The following is a 17534-nucleotide window of genomic DNA, read 5'->3' on the forward strand; positions in this document are numbered from 1 at the left end:
CTGTCGTTCTGCTGTCGTGGTTTACTGAGGTACTTACTAGAAATACTACTGGGTGTGACGTTATAGGACACCTCACTGAATAGCAGTGGTGTGACTCCAGCACTCACAAACATCACTGCAGTGCTACAGGAAGCCAGCTCAACTTTCATCATCTTACATCGATGCAGTGACCCTCACAGGCATCAGTTTGTAGCTTCATACCAATGGAAATGTAACAGAACTCAATCAAGCTGCCATTGCACTTCAGTAACACTGTTGGACTCATTATGAAATCCAATGCTTTTTTTATTCCACGTATGCTTCTTCCCAGTTCAAAGCCCAGCAATCTTACTTATTTATAGTCTCTAGTTGTCAGACCTGAAAGGCTCAAGTGTCGATGTTTGAGGCACTTTTCCCTCACAAAGCTTCCCCCACATCCAGCGTGGATCCAAATTTGGTGGCTCCTCTGTAACTTAGGCAACTTTATGGGGTTAATTTCCTTCTGAACTTGACAAAAATGTTAACAGATACCCAATTATCTTATCTTATATTTATTAGGTATTTAATTCAATCGATAAAGGAATGCTACTTGTATGGCTCACCAGCAGCTGAGGGAAAATGTGGCTGAAAAGGCTGGGGGGGGGGGTGTTAAACCCAGGTCATAATTTTATTAAATGACAGCAGTGTGTTTTACAATAGCTACAAAAAACAGCCCAGTCGTTAAAAGTGTAGCAATTACATTTGGAGACAGAGGGAAAATAAGTGACACAAGGAAAAATGGGAACAACAGGACAACACGGATGAAGCTCGAGAGGAGGTTGAAGAAAATCAACGTCAGGCGGAAAGTGAAGGATAACATGGATGGGAGTGAAAGTCGTCTGACGCAAGTTAAAAAAGGGAAAAGAGATGGCTTAGAGGAGCTCTCGTGGGAACGGCGTTAATGTTCAGGTCCCAGCTGAGGTCATGTCCCCTTGGCTGTGTTTTCATAATCTCCCGAGTCTTGGGGTAATCAAACAAAGCAGTGGCATTCTCAATACTCGACCCAGATAACAAACTTTGGACCAAACCCTTTCACGGAGAACTGACAAACCAGAAGCGATGCAGCATCCTCTTTTCATTTCCTTTGCTACTTTTCACTCTCTCTTTTCTTTACTTTAAGTCAGCCGGAGTCTGCTGCCACCACCTCCACCTCCCCCTTTTCCCACTTTTTCTGTCAGCGTCGTGAAGGCCAGCAACAACAACAAATGGAGCCTCTCTCCGCTGGGTGTGGTGGCCTGCAGAGCAACAGCTGGGTTCTGTTGTTTCTCCTGAGACACCAACAGACTATTCGCCCTTCTTTGCAGGAGGACTGTTCTTCCATGTTCTTAACTTTTTTCTTAAATATTTAGGGGCTTAAATTTCCCAAATGTCCTCTTTTTCCAGTGGCAGTGACTTTCTAACTTTCTCTGAAATGTTTCCCTAGATCGAAACCGTTTTTGAAAACAACATTTAGTTCGACAACTGACATATCCTCTTTCCTTTAAAAGTCTCTTGCTCCGTCTGCCTTACTCTACTTTTCTGTCCTTTCTCTCACTGTCAGCCACTGGCTATCGTTCTCCATCTTCCACTTCCCTACGTTTTTCCCCGTTCCCTGTTGACCATTTCCCAGTGACACATTTCCTGTACAGCAGAGGTTATCAACACATTTTAGAGTCATATCAGGGTTTAAATATCTAATTTAGCTACATAGTAAAATATATAACAGTACGCTTGAAAAAAGTCCTTTTACAGATTACGTATGATTTTTAAAAACTGGTTTTCGCTGTTCAGTTACAGCTGTTATGACAGTGACAACTATTATTTGTGTGCCAAAGCTGCAGTAAAATTAAAACCTTTAAAAGTTTGAAGCCTCTGTTTAGATCAGCTGCAGTCGCCTTTGGCGAGGCATTAGCATGTGTGTGTGCTCGCAGTGTAATGAACCATTTTTGAGGGTGCAACTAACCGAATGGCAATAACAGATCAACTTCAGAGGCGGTGTGTGTACGTGTATGTGTGCCCTGCCAGTTCAGACCTGCCCTACGTTTAATTAGAACTATGAGTCAAAGCCCAACTTGTGGTCAGAGCAGCAATCAAACACTAGCAGGGCCCCATGGGCACGTGCACTAAGACACACACGGGCTTGGGTAAGCGTGCGCGCACATTCACAGATCCTCTCACGCACTTCTGCCTAACAAAAACCCTCAACAGAATGCAAATTATGAAACGAGAACTCTTTTTTTCTCTGTTTTAAAATCTGTAAATTGTCAAATTGAGTGCAAATACTATTCAAACCACTCGTTCTACTGTAGAGCAGCAATCCCTGCACGCAAATACAGACACACATACACAAACGCATTTAATAGAAGAAAAGAAGACAAAGTGCTTAGTAAACCACAGTTGAAGCAATCTTTTGATCTGATGCTAAGCACACCAGACAGTCACAGTCTTTCATTACAAGGCTTTGCACTTTGCGAATCAGTCACTGCCAACAACTTAAAACTTCATATATGAAGAAAAGAAACAAAGTCAGTCAAACATTAGCCAAAGTCTATCTGTGAGCGTTAGTCGTAGTCTCACTCACAGATAGCAGACAAACACAAATATACTATATGTACAGATACATGCTGTATGCAAATCATGCAGTACTTATCGTGCGTGCACCCGCGTGTATGTATGTGTAATTATCAGAACCCCGGGCTCGATGTTATCACTGCTCTCCATGTGCTCGACAGGACGGCATCGGGAGAAAAGATAAGAACCGGCACTGTGGCCAGATGTCCAATGTGTGCGTGTGTGCAATTCCTTTTCAAATCGGAGCTCCTGGGCAGATTACCTGTGACCAGCAAGGCAGGCCAGAATCAGGCTACAAGATCCTCTCTCTCTTACACACACACACACACACACACGTACACACACAGACTCTTATCTCTGTCTTTGATGCAGCTGGAGATTTTTACTGTGTTTGCCAAAACCAGAAAATGAGGACAAAAAGCCCTGAACTGACAGAATCCATGGAAAACACTTTAGACTCCAGGTTATATGTACACACAGCAGCTATCTGTGCTCATGTGAATGTAAAACTGATCGTTTAATTATTCTTGACTTTTTTTTTTTCAAATAAATTTCTGTATGTTGTAGTAGTTGTGCGTAACAGAAAAATACAACTCTTAGTGGGTTTGATGTTAGAAACACTCCTGAATGGAGATTTCGTCATGTGCTAATACATCTGTGTATGCCAGGTTTCAGCATATCAAACAATAGAATATGTACTGGGCACAATGTGTGCTTACATTCTGATAACATTCACTTCCTTTGGTTCCAGCTGAGCTGCATTTACTTGGATACAGATGACACATTTGACCTTCACTGGAAAGGTAAACATCCATTAAATTCAGCGCTGGTATCTCCAAACCTTTTGTCCTTAGTGAGGAACAAAACAAAGTATTTGAATGTAATTACTCACCCTGAAAGATGAGATTGGACCCAATATGTAGTGATGTTGTCTAATACCAGTTTCAGTATCAAGGAGGATGAGATTATTGTTTATAATCCAACCTTCAAATGAAAAGTGTAATATCTTTAAATATAAATTAAATATAATGTCTTTAAATATAATATCATTGTTTTTCTGTTTTTTTTTAAACCTTAAAGCAGTTTCAGTAACAATGCAGAGCAGACCCCTTACTTATATCACTGCAACTGTAGTGCCACAGTCTCCAGTTTGAACAGTGAGGGGGAAAATGAACAAAAACAAACAAACAATCACATAAAAGTTGGAACTTTTGCAATTTTTGCTATAACCAGACTTCATCCAGCAAAGATGAAGGCATTCTTCATGGGACTTTATATTAGACACTTAGTAACCTGTCCACAGCATACCCTGCCTTCCGTCCCTCATGACCTGAATTGGTTAAGTAGCAGAAAATGGACAGATGGTAATATAAACGGTTTTATATTCAAAATTATGCATTTATCAAACTGGGCTTCCAGGACTCCATTACACACTTATACCTAAAACAACACTACCTCATCATCCATTAATAGATGGCAGAACATTATTTTTCTAAATGATACATAGCTCGCCAACTTGATTCACTTCATTTGATAGCGCCAAATCACAACAACAGTTGTTGTCTCAACGTATTTTATATTGTAAGGTAAAAAACCTTCAATTACAGAGAGAAAGCCCCAATGATCAGACGACATCCTATGAGCAAGAACCTGGTGACAGTGGGAAGGAAGAACCCCCGTTTAATAGGAAGAAACCTCTGGCTCAGGCTCAGGGAGAGGCAGCCATCTGCTGTGACTAGTTGGGGAGTAACAATAAAATGTGTATCTTTTTGCTTTTCAAAAATTGTGCATTACTTAGCGTTTTCTCCGTAGTTTAACAACAAAAAAAAAAGGGTATACAAAAAAGAAGACAAAAACCAGTGACGGTGTGTTTTGACACCATGAGAAAAACATAATATAGGTGTTGTCATATCAATAAATCATTCAAGAGTTTTTTGAGTACTAGCAAATAAGTTATTTGTATTGGGACTAAATAATACCAGAAATCAGATAATAAAATCTTAATCTCCAATAACATAATGTCCATGTTAAAACAAAAATTACATTGAATAGTTCAGCTGTGTAGCAAACCGATCCACATGTAAGCAAGTGGTGTTGGGGTGCTTGCACAAGTGACAGTCCACTCCAAAAGTGCAAAGCTGACACAGATACAGAAATAGTTGTTAAGCTACCGAACAGGAAGGAGAGTAGGAGCTAAACAGGGACGACTAGACTACTACTCTGTCTGCTGCCACCCAGTCATCTGTCCATCTGTCTGTCGCTCGCTTCCTGGCTCGAAGAAGACATCACTTTGGACTGACTGGCGCCTGAGAGGAGAGGCCATGTATAGGAACAGGGCCTCTGTAAGTTTTCCCATGTAGTGAAGGAAAATTTGGCTTTATGGATCCTATTTATGACTTATGAAAATACCTCCCTGTGATTGATGATTAGTAATTCTGTATGAGCTTCTTTGGGGTCAAGACACAGGACAGCTGTTCTGGGTGCCATGCTTCTTCTCCACCCCCATCCTACAGTACATCCCTTTGCTGGCTCCAATCCTGTGCATAAGGGTATTAATACAGCCCACCAAGGGAGAAAAGTGGACTTATTTCCGTGCCAAGAAGCTTTACAACATATCACCTGCTGTTCTTCTCACCTCTTCATCTTTATCTCCACATTGAGTGAAAAAGCTCGGAAAAATGCTAATATCAGTAACAACAATAATAAACCTACATAGTGCTAAATCAACAATAACTCTGGTAATCTATTAAAATTGACCAGTCTTTTCTTCCTTTTATAAAACAAAATCTCTGTGTTTGTCTCTTTGTCTGCCAACTCCTCCTACACGATGAGGATTTGAGCAACCATTACAATGCCATCAAATTGCTTGGCAACCACCTAGCAACAGGCTAGGCTGAACAGTATTTTTTGCCTCTATGCACCTACAACACCTTATGAAAGGATCCTATTGTTTTAATTTTATGACAATAACATGTCCATTATAACCACAAAAGCTGAATTATATGTGATAGATGACAATGTTATCACGTTGCCTAGCAATCACCTTGCAATGGGCTAAAAGAGACCATTGTTTGCATTTATACACTTACAGCACCTCATATTTTTTTAATTTCACGGCCAAACAAGAACAGGCAACAAACAATATTGCAATATGAGCATGTACTAATAAGGCAAATGGATCACTGACTGGATATTTCTTCTTTCTTCTTCTTCCTGGGTATTTATATTTTGCTGAACATGGCACCTTGTAATGATGGAAACACTGAGCAGCTCTGCTAGTTCTAAGTGTCATGTTACCTCAGCTAGAGGATCAGAAAGGTGGGACAGGGGCAGTTAAATGACTGATGGCGTACTGTAGCTGCCACACCTGACCCAAGTCCTGAATGACCTGCCCTGGCACAGAACATGTATTATTCAATCCGGTAACTCTATTGAGTAAAGCAGGCTGTGGTTGAATCACTTTGTTATCCCTATTTGTCAAACTTCACTTGTTTGCACTACACTATTTTCCCTTTTGTGGTTGCCAGCACTCACTGCCAGCGTCAGACAACCAAGAGCCAATTTGTGCTGGACAATCTAGAACCTGTGAAGACTAGGGTTAGTTATAAAAACAAACACACAAGAATTACTCACCCCACTTATATGTTAAGGTTAGCATATGTAGGATTAGCAAGTGAGGTTAAAAGTCAAGCCACCGATGACACAAAGCTTCTGAATTTAGCCTGTAAAGGACTGGGATGATTTAGACTATGTATAGGAACAAAGTTTCTGCATGTGTGAGAAACTATGTAAAGAAAGGAAGGATAGAAGATGTGACCTGTCTCTCCCTGCTGGCATGCATCAGAGAAAGAAGAGCACACTTTTATAATTAGCAGTGCAGAAGATGTCAAGCAGGAATAGCTGGCATATGTATGGGACATAAATATGCATGTGCCACATGATGGTATGCACGCTTTACTTTTTACATTAATACACAGAAATACAAAATCACACAAAAAGTCTGTAATGTAGCAATATTTTCATAAATTTTCCTTGAAGGTTTTCTGGAATTAACTAATTGAGATTATTCAAGGAGTAAACTTCAGATCAATTAATTCAAATGATCTGTAACAATAAGTATTTTAGGCAGAGTGAACTTAGAAGCTATCAAATTATAACAAGAAAGAAATGAAGACTAAAGTTTCCAGTAATAAATTTAGAATGATCACATATTTCCTCATGTTAAAACTGAAATTTCTTTTTATGAGATCTGTGAAGAATCTCTTCTTGACTTTCAAACTCTAAACAAATTATGGAACATGGTATCAAATAACTTTCTGAATCCTTCTTCTGTGTTTCAACCACAACTGCTACCTTTCCTCTCCTTTCCTGGAAACTGCTGCATGAAAGCAGCCAGTTAATGTTCTACTGAATTAAATATAAAAGGCTTCATCTCTCTGCATCTTAATAGGTGATATTTTAACTTCTTTTGTGGTTTGACATGTTTTTACTGGAAAGAAGATGTTGGGCTGAGATCAAGGGGGAGATATTATACATAATTCAAATGGTGATGTTTTATGCTAGTAATAGATGATATTAAAACATGCATCAGGCATGCTTTTTTGTTTCAACTGATTATAAAATAAGAGTTAGTTGCATAATGTAGTTGTATCCAGACTGGTTTCATGAAAAAGTGTCGCTTTCACCATGCACTTCTGTCTGCCACTGGGCATGAAAACTACCGGGAAAATGAAGTTTCAATCGTGCAGCCAAAACAAAAGGAACATTTCATTTTCCTGGTAGTTTTCCTGAATTAGCTTGTAATGGCAGATGTTGGAATAAGTAAAATAAATAAAGACTGCATGGCCAAAAAAAAAAAATCAATAAAAAGCAAGGTGAAGAGGAAGTGTATAATCGAAATCTAAAGTTTAAACAAGAGTAAAGTCAGTTGGCTAGAAACGCAAGAGAGCACTCTAATACTTGGCTTTTGCTGCTAAACTCAATAAGGGCCCAGTCACACAGGCCTAGAGACTTGACGGTGACCTCCTAGCAACCACCAGTAACTAGGACAAAATGTGTATTACTCAAAAGGTCAGGAAGTGCTTGCTTCGGGTCCAATCGATTGCTGAAGCCCCAGCCACAGATCCAGAGACCGGTCAGTAATGCCAGTGACACAGGTTGCAAGGGAATTTTGAAACAATGTGTTACCAACCAATATTTTCCATTTCCAGTTTCACTCAGTGATTAGTTGGCAAGTGTTTGCACACAAATCAGCATCATTCAGGCAAATCACAGGTGACCGTGGGAGAGGTTTTTGGTCCAGAACCTTCTTTGCAACCGATGTCACATAGCGACAGCCATCTTTAATAAAATGATAAGTCTGGCTGCTTTACCAGGTGTAACAATGAATAAATCCTTTTTTTCCATGGATGCCTGGATGTTAAAGTTTAACAGAGTTAGAAGTTAGCAGGGAGTTAGCTTGCTAATTTCCATCTAAACATAATATACCCTGTTCCAACTGAGGGATTTCAGAAAAATTAAAACGTACAGTTCTGCTATCACTTCTGACATAAATGAAGACAGAAAACTAAACAGCAGTGATGTTTGTGGGGTTACTGAAGTTTGGCTAGCTGGTATGTACTGATGTGCTACGTGGTGGCTAGCTATATAAACACATTAGCACAGTAACGTTTCCACTCAATAAAAGTTAGCAATCGCATGGCAGGTTGCTGTAAACGGACCAAACTTCAGTCAGAAGCACAACCGAGATCATTCATCAACAATACGAGGTTAGTCATTAATATACTGTTGCATGGGATGGGCTGTAGTTACACTGTAAGGTTTTTAAAAAACGGTGCTTTAAAACGTGCTGCCGATGAATAGTGGTAATAAAAACTGAGAAACGCAGACAGTGTTCACCGACCTTTTCCCCCCCTTTTTTTAAGGAGCTTGTTCAGATTAAATCGAAAATTAAATAGAAAATAGACAGTGTTTAAAAAAAAACAACAGCCTTAGTAAACACAAAGTAGTTTGGACCCGGAAGCAGGGTTCATACATCATCACTTAACAACTGGATAGGAAGTTGGTGTTTATGAACAGCAACAGCTTGTTAACACACAATTTCCATACTTTCCAAGTCTTACTGAATGGAGTTTCATGGATTTCATCAAGTAAAAAAAACAAAAGGATTGTACTTAGATATAAAGAGTTAAAAAAAAAAAATAGGTGATTTTTTTTTTGTTTCAAAGGAACTTAATAGTAAATCGAAATGAAAATAAGCAACTACTCAGGGACAGTAGATTGCAGTCAATTTAAAGACTATTTATACTTTTTTAAAATGTCTCTCTCATTCTCCCTCCTTATTTTTTTTTCCCCACTCGAACTCTCCGTCTCACAGGAGGGTGTGCAGTGCAATAATGAAAAAGCAGACTTAATATGTTTTCCCTGAGTCCATCTGGTAATAATTGCAGCATGTAGCAACTGTAGCTGTGTTTGGATAAAGCTCTGACATACATGGGGCCCTCTGACGCTCATAGAGTAAGCGTGTGTGTGTGCGCGCGTGTGTGTGTCTCCACTGGGAGAGTCTGTTTATGTGGGGACAAAGAGAGAGAGAGGAAGAAGAAAAAAAAGCATGTGACTGGATAATTTGTGTTACTCTGAGTGTGTGTGCGCGTATCCGCACTTGTATGCTTTCCAAGCTGCTGGGTGACGGGCCAACATAACTAAATCAACTTTATCGTCAGCGCACTGTTTTACGTGGATAAGCGCAGAGCAGAGCATGGATGAATGTGTGTGGGTGGTTGGGTAACATCTCCTCCTCAAGGGGATGAGTATGACTCAGGGTGATGATTACTGGCATCTGATGGCACTGAGATTGCTACCAAAAAGCCACAGGCACACTGGACAGATCCAGGTACCTACATCTTATCGAACACAGCTTCTGTGTACTAAAATTAGACCTAAAGAATTTTCAGCAAGACTCGGATCACTTCTTTACTTAGACGACAGGTACGGTTCAATCTTAGGTCACGCAGCAAAACCGAAATAATTTAGATAGCAACTGTCAGAGCAATTATCCAAAGTGTGCCTCACAAACCGATCTTGAGCAAGACACTGACTCACAATATGTAACCTTGGATATTTGGAGTATCAACTTAAAAACAAATGCCTCCCAAATCAGGGGCCCCTGTACCCAAAGGAGGAATACAAGATGGTCCTATATTATTAAAAAGGGATTGAAGTAATTTCACAATGATTTCATTTCAAAATGCAACAATAAGATGATGATGTTACACAAACACAGGTTACACCCTCTAGAGTGTGTTCACATAACCAAACCCATATTAAATGTTGCCTAGTTTTTCACTCAAATCCTTGTGGAGCAAATCACATCAAGTGTTACTTGTGTGATATGAGATTCTTGTACTAAGCATGTTCTAAAGGCCCCTTTGTTAAAAATCAAGCAGCTGTCACGGTATTCAACATGAGACTACGTCCCAAAGAATCAAAACAGAAAAGAGTGTGACAAGTGACACATTCTTCTTCAAGTTCAGCACAGACGTGTCTAACTCGTGACTTGCTGCCAGTGCCAGTTGGAGTAGGTGGAAGGGAGTGGAGCATGGATTCTGCAGAAAGACCCTTTGTGCTAAAAGGGTCACACATCCTCTGTTTGAGCCATTTACAGGCTGACAGATTAACACATACGGGAAACACGCTCGTTCCCATGTTTACTGACAATGATGACAGGGACATACAACATACACAACTGAATATCAATGACCACGTGCTTCCTTGATGTTAATATAAGGAAACTGCACAGCCACAAAATAATATCTAACCTTGATAAAGTCAGATGACTGTATATGAGTGTAACGCATCACTTCCTTTACAAAATCTCCTGCAATCACATTACTAACCTGACGCATTAGAGCTGCAAATGAGTAAAAAAGCAAAGCCAGCTTGTTATTATGACTTTAACTTTCAATAATGGTATAGCGCTTCTATTTTTTGTTAACATTAAAGTCATAAAATTAACCCATTTTGTCCTTGATCCCTGTAAGTGGCTGTATAAATGAGCGCAGTGACTCATCCTTCCAAGGCAAAGACAATCAGTGGGCATCGTAGGAAAGGTAGAGCATCCCGTACAGACACTCATTTCCTGTCAGCTTCTCTGAGTGTTTGTGTGTCTGACCCTGCCCTCAACAATGAAGCTACAGTGAGGAAGGAAAGGGCAGCCAAAACTCAAAGCAATGTTCCGGTTAAACATGTTTAAATGACAAAATTATTGTGAATTGAAATCGGAGCTTGATTCAGTTCAGGTAATGCATCCCATTCAACTTTTGAACCAACATGGCGACACAGGTTGAACATGTGACCCAATTCAGTCTTATTTGATCTGGTTTGGATAAATCACACGCTGGAAACAGTTAAAATCTTGTGGTAAATGGATATTTTTGTTGGCAACGATAACGTTTAACTACAAATACTCATCTAAAGTTAGGAGAAAATGTGTATCAGTCGAGGCATGAGGCAGTTTTACGGCCTCGGAGGAAGTAAGTACAATATTTTTATAGCCAAGGCTTGTCTGAATGGTTGCCATAGTCTTTTCCTGGCTGTGTAACATTTTTCCCTCATCTCTTTTGCTTCTACAATGCTATAAATAGTAAAAATAGAGATAGTGGCCCACACTCATTCTTAACTTAAACATAATCATTCATGTGGTTATGAGATAAATAGGGACCAAGAGGGGTAAAAGAGGCCTGAAACACATGACAGCATAAAGGTGGTGTGATTGCTGGAGAGTCTATCTCAGAAAATGAGCCAAAATGTTGCTGTATGACACAATTAGACCATATGAAAATAACTCATACACACAGGAGTGACAGTGGAGGCAACAGTTGCACAACACAAGGAAAACTAACCATGGCAATCTGCAGAGTAAAAAACAAAGAAGTATAGCACAACTACAGATCAGCTCATAAATATTAAAATCAGGTCATGTTTCATTTTCCTTGCCACGAACATGAACGGCCTTAAGAGGCATGCTGCATACAAATGTTTCAAATATAAGTAACTGATTTGCCAGATTTATAATACATTTTCCACTCTGCCATGGTCCCATCACAGGCTGAAATCTCAGCAGGGCTGATCTCACAAAGAAGCCATTCAAAGTGACTTGTGCACGTTAACACCACACACATACACGCACAGGCACAGCTTTCAGGCAGTCTAAACTTTTACCGAACTTGAACTCCCACAAAACCCTGCAGTGACCGCATAAAAAGTAGTTCTCAGGTTACAAACTCACCCAAAATAGGCCTTAAGTACATAGTAGTGATATCTAGTGACGTAGATTATAGTTTAGAATGGTTACACACACTTGAACGGCTGTGATGAATTCAGTGTCATGCTTTAGGGAAAGGCGAGAACATTGAAAAGTATAACTTGTTTCATTGTAATACTATGTTTTTTCATATATGACCAGTACTATTGTATTTCTCATCAGAACCTGCAGTTTAAAAGTCATACTTGTAAAATCTGTCAACAGTTTCTAAAAAAAACCACACCAGATGAGATAGTTAGTCATGAAAATAGCTATTCTTTACAATTCAGGGAAACCTTTTAAAAGCAGTGAGTCACTGAAAAGTCACTGAAAGTGATAATCTTCCCATGAGGACTCATAACTGTACCCAATTCCAATATGTACACATTAAAAAGAATCACATAAGAACCCTTTAAACCCCCTAATTTTGCAGTGAGAATCATCATTATTGCAAACCAGAACTTCTCAAAATATGGGGTCGAGCCCCAAAATGATCCACAAGCCTGTTTCTAGTGGGTTCCCGCATGAAATAAGTAATAATATGCTTTCAAAGTCAAGAAAAAAAAACCACTACTGTCTTTCCTGGAAATGAGGGCTTTTTTTTAAGGGACGTCCTTAAAGCGCAGTAATTTTCAGAAAAAGTAATCTGTGTACAGGAAACAGACGCAAAGACTTCTGGCGCTAGTGGGCTGAGCAATCAAAACAATCTCTCCGTGTTCTGATTGAAGAGAATGGGACCGATGCCAGACTCTTCAACACGCTTCATCGGGGAGAGGGGGTGGACAGAAGGGGGTGGGAACAAATGCAAGAGATGGAGAGAAATGATAGGGATGAGGTGGAGACTGATAGAAGAAGAGGTGAGAAAGGGGGTAGAAGTTGGGGAGAGAGAGAAAAGAGGAGGAAGGCATTTTCTTCTTCACTTGTTGCTTCTCTCATTTCACCTTAAATTGTTTTCTTTTCATCTCCAGTCCTCTTTTGACGTCCATTCTTTCTTCATGCTTGTCTTTTCTACGATCTCCACTGTCTCTTATCTCTTATGTTTCTCAGTATTTTAATCTGGCTCTCATGCTTTTCTTTCACCCCCTCCTCCTCATCGATGTGTTATTAGGGAGAAAGTACATGGGATTTTCCCACAGTTCAACAGGACCAATCCCAACCCCCACCACCCACACGCACTCGTTTTCTGTCTTTCCCCCCGATTCCCTCTGTCTCATGTCAGAGGGGAAAGTCTTGAAGAAAACCACCCATATTCCACCACAAAGTATTCTGGGTGTTTGCTGGAACTTTATGCCGCTCGTTGTTCCGTCAACATTGACTGTGCGCTTCTATGGCAACACAATAATTAGAGGAAGGTTATGGGACGAAAATATCTCTGCTTCGGGATTAAAACGGCATCTTTGCTTAATGATTTAGGTCCTGTTTGGTTTTGCTTTTAGAGAAATCCCAATGATGAAATTAAAATTTCCACAAGAGGATAAAACCATTCTGAAACTGTGTGAAAAAAACATATTGGTACGAATTTCCCAGGGTTGTAAAACTTCCAGGACCAATCTAAGAGCTATGTAGCCATTAATCTCTGCCCCACTGTTTAGGTTTCAGTCATGGTTGGAGTAGGCAAAGCAAGAAGCTCAGAAATCTGTTTGGTCAGCCATGAAGCCGATATGAAACAAGCTGCCCAAACCATTTCAACTACACTCTAGAGAGCCTGAAAAAAAGAGCCAACTGGACTTCTTTAGGTTTGTGAAGATGTTTCACCTCTCATCCAAGAGGCTTCTTCAGTTCTAAAAGCAAACGATAAAGAGCCACAGGTATTTGACCCCAAGTGGCAGCTGTCCCCTTAGACCTGGTCCAATTTTTGTCTAAGACACAAACTCTCAAACCCAAGATGAAAAAAATGTATGCTGTGTATACTCTGCAGTGAGGTGTGGTCGGACCTCTGCATAGGTAAAACTAAACAGCCATTTCACAAATGCACAGTACAACATATAAGAACCACCTAAACAACAGACTTAGCTGTACGTGTGCACCTAAAGGACAAACTACAGATGGTTTAAGAGAGGAGTAAAGGAGGCCATCTTTGTCCACTGTGAGTAACCGTCACTGAAGAAAAGTGATGGCTTACAACATGAGCTGTCAGCCACTTCCAGTGCAGTCTTGATTTCTCTTCCCAGGCAACCCCACTCGCACCTCGTCTCTGGTGACCTCAGTAAGTCACATGATAGGTTGAGGAAAGATCTCACAGGGGTTTCACCTTTAACCACCAGTGATGGTAATGACCCATGACTTCTTTCACCCCATGGCTCATGTCAGTCGTCACATGACCCAAAGTCAATGAGCCTCAGGAATACATTCAAGGGGACAACCCCCATTAAGGGTTAAGTACCTGAGACCCCACCAATTTGTTTTTAAAACTGAAGAAGTCTCTTCAATGGGAGCTGAAACATCTTCACAAATCTAACTAATGCTGTTACCTCAGTCCAGCAGTAACTAGTTTCCACAGGTGAAGGCTAGCGGCTGATTTGATGAATGGCCTCTTTACTATTAATGTCCAACTCCATTGCAACAATCTAATCCAACAATCTGACCAATTAGTATATTTTGGGCTAGGGTTGTGCTAACGGTGATGTCAGGAATTGACAAGTGAAAGTCCGCCCATTTTTAGGTTATTTTCCATATTAAGTTAATCTTATTATTATGACATTAACATTAAACTGAATTTGTCTCAGTGTTGTTTTCATGTTGAATCTCCACATATAAAAGACGCTTATAACACAGATGTGTCTGGACGTGTACGGGCAGGCAAACAAGTTCATGCCCAGACTTCTGACTTTTAAAATTAATGTGGAGCAGCGACACTGATCCAGCACAATGAAATGAGAAAAACAGGGGATATTTCTAACTGGTGGACTGATTTTTTGGGACTCTGCATTTACAGAGAAGCTCATTTATCAATCTCCTTAACTTTTTTAAAAACACATTAATCACTTTTGTTGGTGTAGGGAGGTCACCATAAAGAGCACAGATAAAAGAGATGGGTAAAATATTTCACTCAGAAAAAACAAAAAACAAAACAAAACTAGAACACATGGTTTAACTATCAGTCTGAGGTAAAGATGTAAAAACTTCATGCCATTTTAGCCTTTTCAGTGCTGTGTACAACTTTCCACTAACAACCTTCTGTTGGTGAGCAGCAGTGGTAGCAAAAAAATAGATTTATGATCCTGCAATCATGTCTGTTTTGTAACTTTCCAGTTATGCAGAGAAAAGAATGACTGAAAATCAACCAATCAACAGATTTTTGCTTGCATGCGGTCCTGGAGCTAACTAACAGTCTGTGGCCTGTGCGGATGGATAAGAAAGGGAACTGCTACAGCAAATTTCAATAAAATCAAAGAAGTTTTAAGAAGCACGGAGGAGAGGACTGATAATGACTGCAGTACAAAGCTTTTCATCACTCGTTTTAACGTCATTGCTGAGACAGTTTTATAAAAAATAAATAAATAATAAATTTCTGCAGCATGGGCTAAGGTGAAGTACAAACCAGAGTGCAAACATCAAAAAACACCATATATTTTTGAGGCTACAACCTGCATCATCATAGCTCTTTGGAGCACTTACTCACTATTAATGCACTACCACGCAGAGCTCTTTACTCCCACTTTCAAACCAGACCCCAACAACACTTCACCTGACAGTGGTGGCTAACATTATTTAAAAAAGACAAACAGAACAAACAAACAGAAACAAAACACAAAATTGGTGACAAGTGTGCTTAACTACTTTCAAAGAATACACACACAGCTCTCATTCCAGCTATACAAACATCAGTTTCTTGTCATTATGGCTCAAGGACCAGGTTTGCCACACTTAGCACATTTTGTGATCATGTCTCCACCTATTTGTGTGGGTGGGTGTATGTGTGGACGCAATCTACCTCTGCAGCCTGTGTCTCTTGGTGCAGCAGAGTCAGCCCCGTCAGGTCCTCCAGGAATGAATGGGAAGAATTAAAAACCTTGGACAGGAAGCTGAAACCTTCCCTCTCATAGTGGTCTAAGACCTAGATTAAAAAACAAAAGAAAACATAACAACAGTTAAAGGTTATTTAATCCAAAATGCAACTCTGGGGTATTACACCATTGTTTGAATTATGTGTGCTATGATACTACACTTCTGCTTTCACTGAAAGTAAACAGAAACAGCTGATCAGCATAAACTGATCGTGAACTGGCTAAGTAACTGGGAAAAATACAAAATGACTTAAAAACTTACAAGATAAAATCTCTAAATCTTCTCTTTCTGAAAATGTAGATGTCGCCGTGCGTGCTGACTAAACAGACGAAGCCCTCTTTTAGTTTGCTCAGGTGCAAGAGTTAAAAGGTTGGACTCACACAGGTGAAAAAAAGGTTCCACAACCTAAATGCACTGTTTGACCTTTACTGTGTTTTTTAGTAATATGTTACATCTTGCCAAAGGCGGTTATGAAATGTTTTCCTTCCCCACACATTACGCTTTTGGTGTCCTTATTAAATGTGCCTTGCACTGGAAAAGTAAGCCATGCTAAAGAATCACAACATGAGAAAATGTATCTTCAAAAACATTATTACATAAAAGCAGATCATAATTTTTGCATGGAAGAAACACTTTTTAAAAAAGGAACTTTTAAAACTCTGGCCCTCAGGCTTAACTTCTGTAACACCACAATTCGGCACCTCTACAATCACTCTGCGGTGTTTACCATAATCCCCTACAGTACAGACTTCAAATACCCACACCTTCTTTCCAAAAACCACACATCCACAGATCCTCTGCCCTCTGGACTACCCTGCTAGACTTAGCAAAGCCTTTCATAGATGCCTACAGACCCTCCCCTGCAGGTGTAGAGTTACCTCTGCTTCAGACAGCAACACAATGTGTGCATCACTGTCTGTGTGTGTGAGTTCGCAGACTGGCGTCTAGTCTTGGAGCCAGACACACCGCACACAATACACACTGATGTGTCCCCTCATTCATCTTTTCAACCTCTCTTTTCTTTCCTTCTTTCTCTTTTATTTCTTTGACTCTCCACTTCGATCCATGGGGTGTGTTATGTGAGATGCCAACGGCCATAACCCACTTTGTTGAAATGTAGCTTTTCATGACACAGGAAGCAACCTAATGACCATGACGATCTTGTGATAAAGTTAATAAAGTCACTGCACAAACACAGTACTAAGGGCATCAAACACACACCTTTTGGAAAAACATGTCCACAAAGGCTCTCTGCGTTTAGAGCATTTCCCATAAAAATGTAATTACATTGTTGTAAATACTATAATTGGACACACAAAGAAATGAAAAGACTACAAAAAAAGGAGAAAATTTTGAAGTGTTTCGCGGTGCTGATGGCTTTAATAGTGATCATGTGCTGCTGCTGGATAGCATCAATTAAGCAAAACTACAAATTCACCAACAAACAAACATCTGGATGAGATGGGTTGCTGCATATATGGACATAAACGCTGACATATGGATTCACACGTGCACTTGTAGCAAAGCTTCCTTCCACTCGGGGCCACATAAATGCATCTCTGAGCTTTATTGACAGTTGGCAGGCCTCCTTTTTGAAGCTGGAACCATACAGAAGGCATTAACTGGAAGCATCACACACTACACGTGTGCCTCTAGC

At 40.0% G+C, this 17534-nt stretch overlaps 1 protein-coding gene across 3 annotated transcripts in view; it reads right to left on the reverse strand.

The window, feature by feature from the left end:
* Positions 1 to 17534, reverse strand: part of atg7 (ATG7 autophagy related 7 homolog (S. cerevisiae)) — a 57391-nt gene that overhangs the window by 10282 nt on the left and 29575 nt on the right. For all 3 annotated transcript variants that reach the window (XM_026167707.2, XM_080301792.1, XM_080301793.1), the window contains exon 18: positions 15804 to 15926. In XM_026167707.2, coding sequence (XP_026023492.2) covers positions 15804 to 15926 — 123 coding nt within the window. The remainder of the gene's footprint in view (positions 1 to 15803; positions 15927 to 17534) is intronic.

This window comes from Astatotilapia calliptera, chromosome 5 (genome assembly GCF_964374335.1).
Source record: "Astatotilapia calliptera chromosome 5, fAstCal68.1, whole genome shotgun sequence".
Lineage (NCBI taxonomy): Eukaryota > Metazoa > Chordata > Actinopteri > Cichliformes > Cichlidae > Astatotilapia > Astatotilapia calliptera.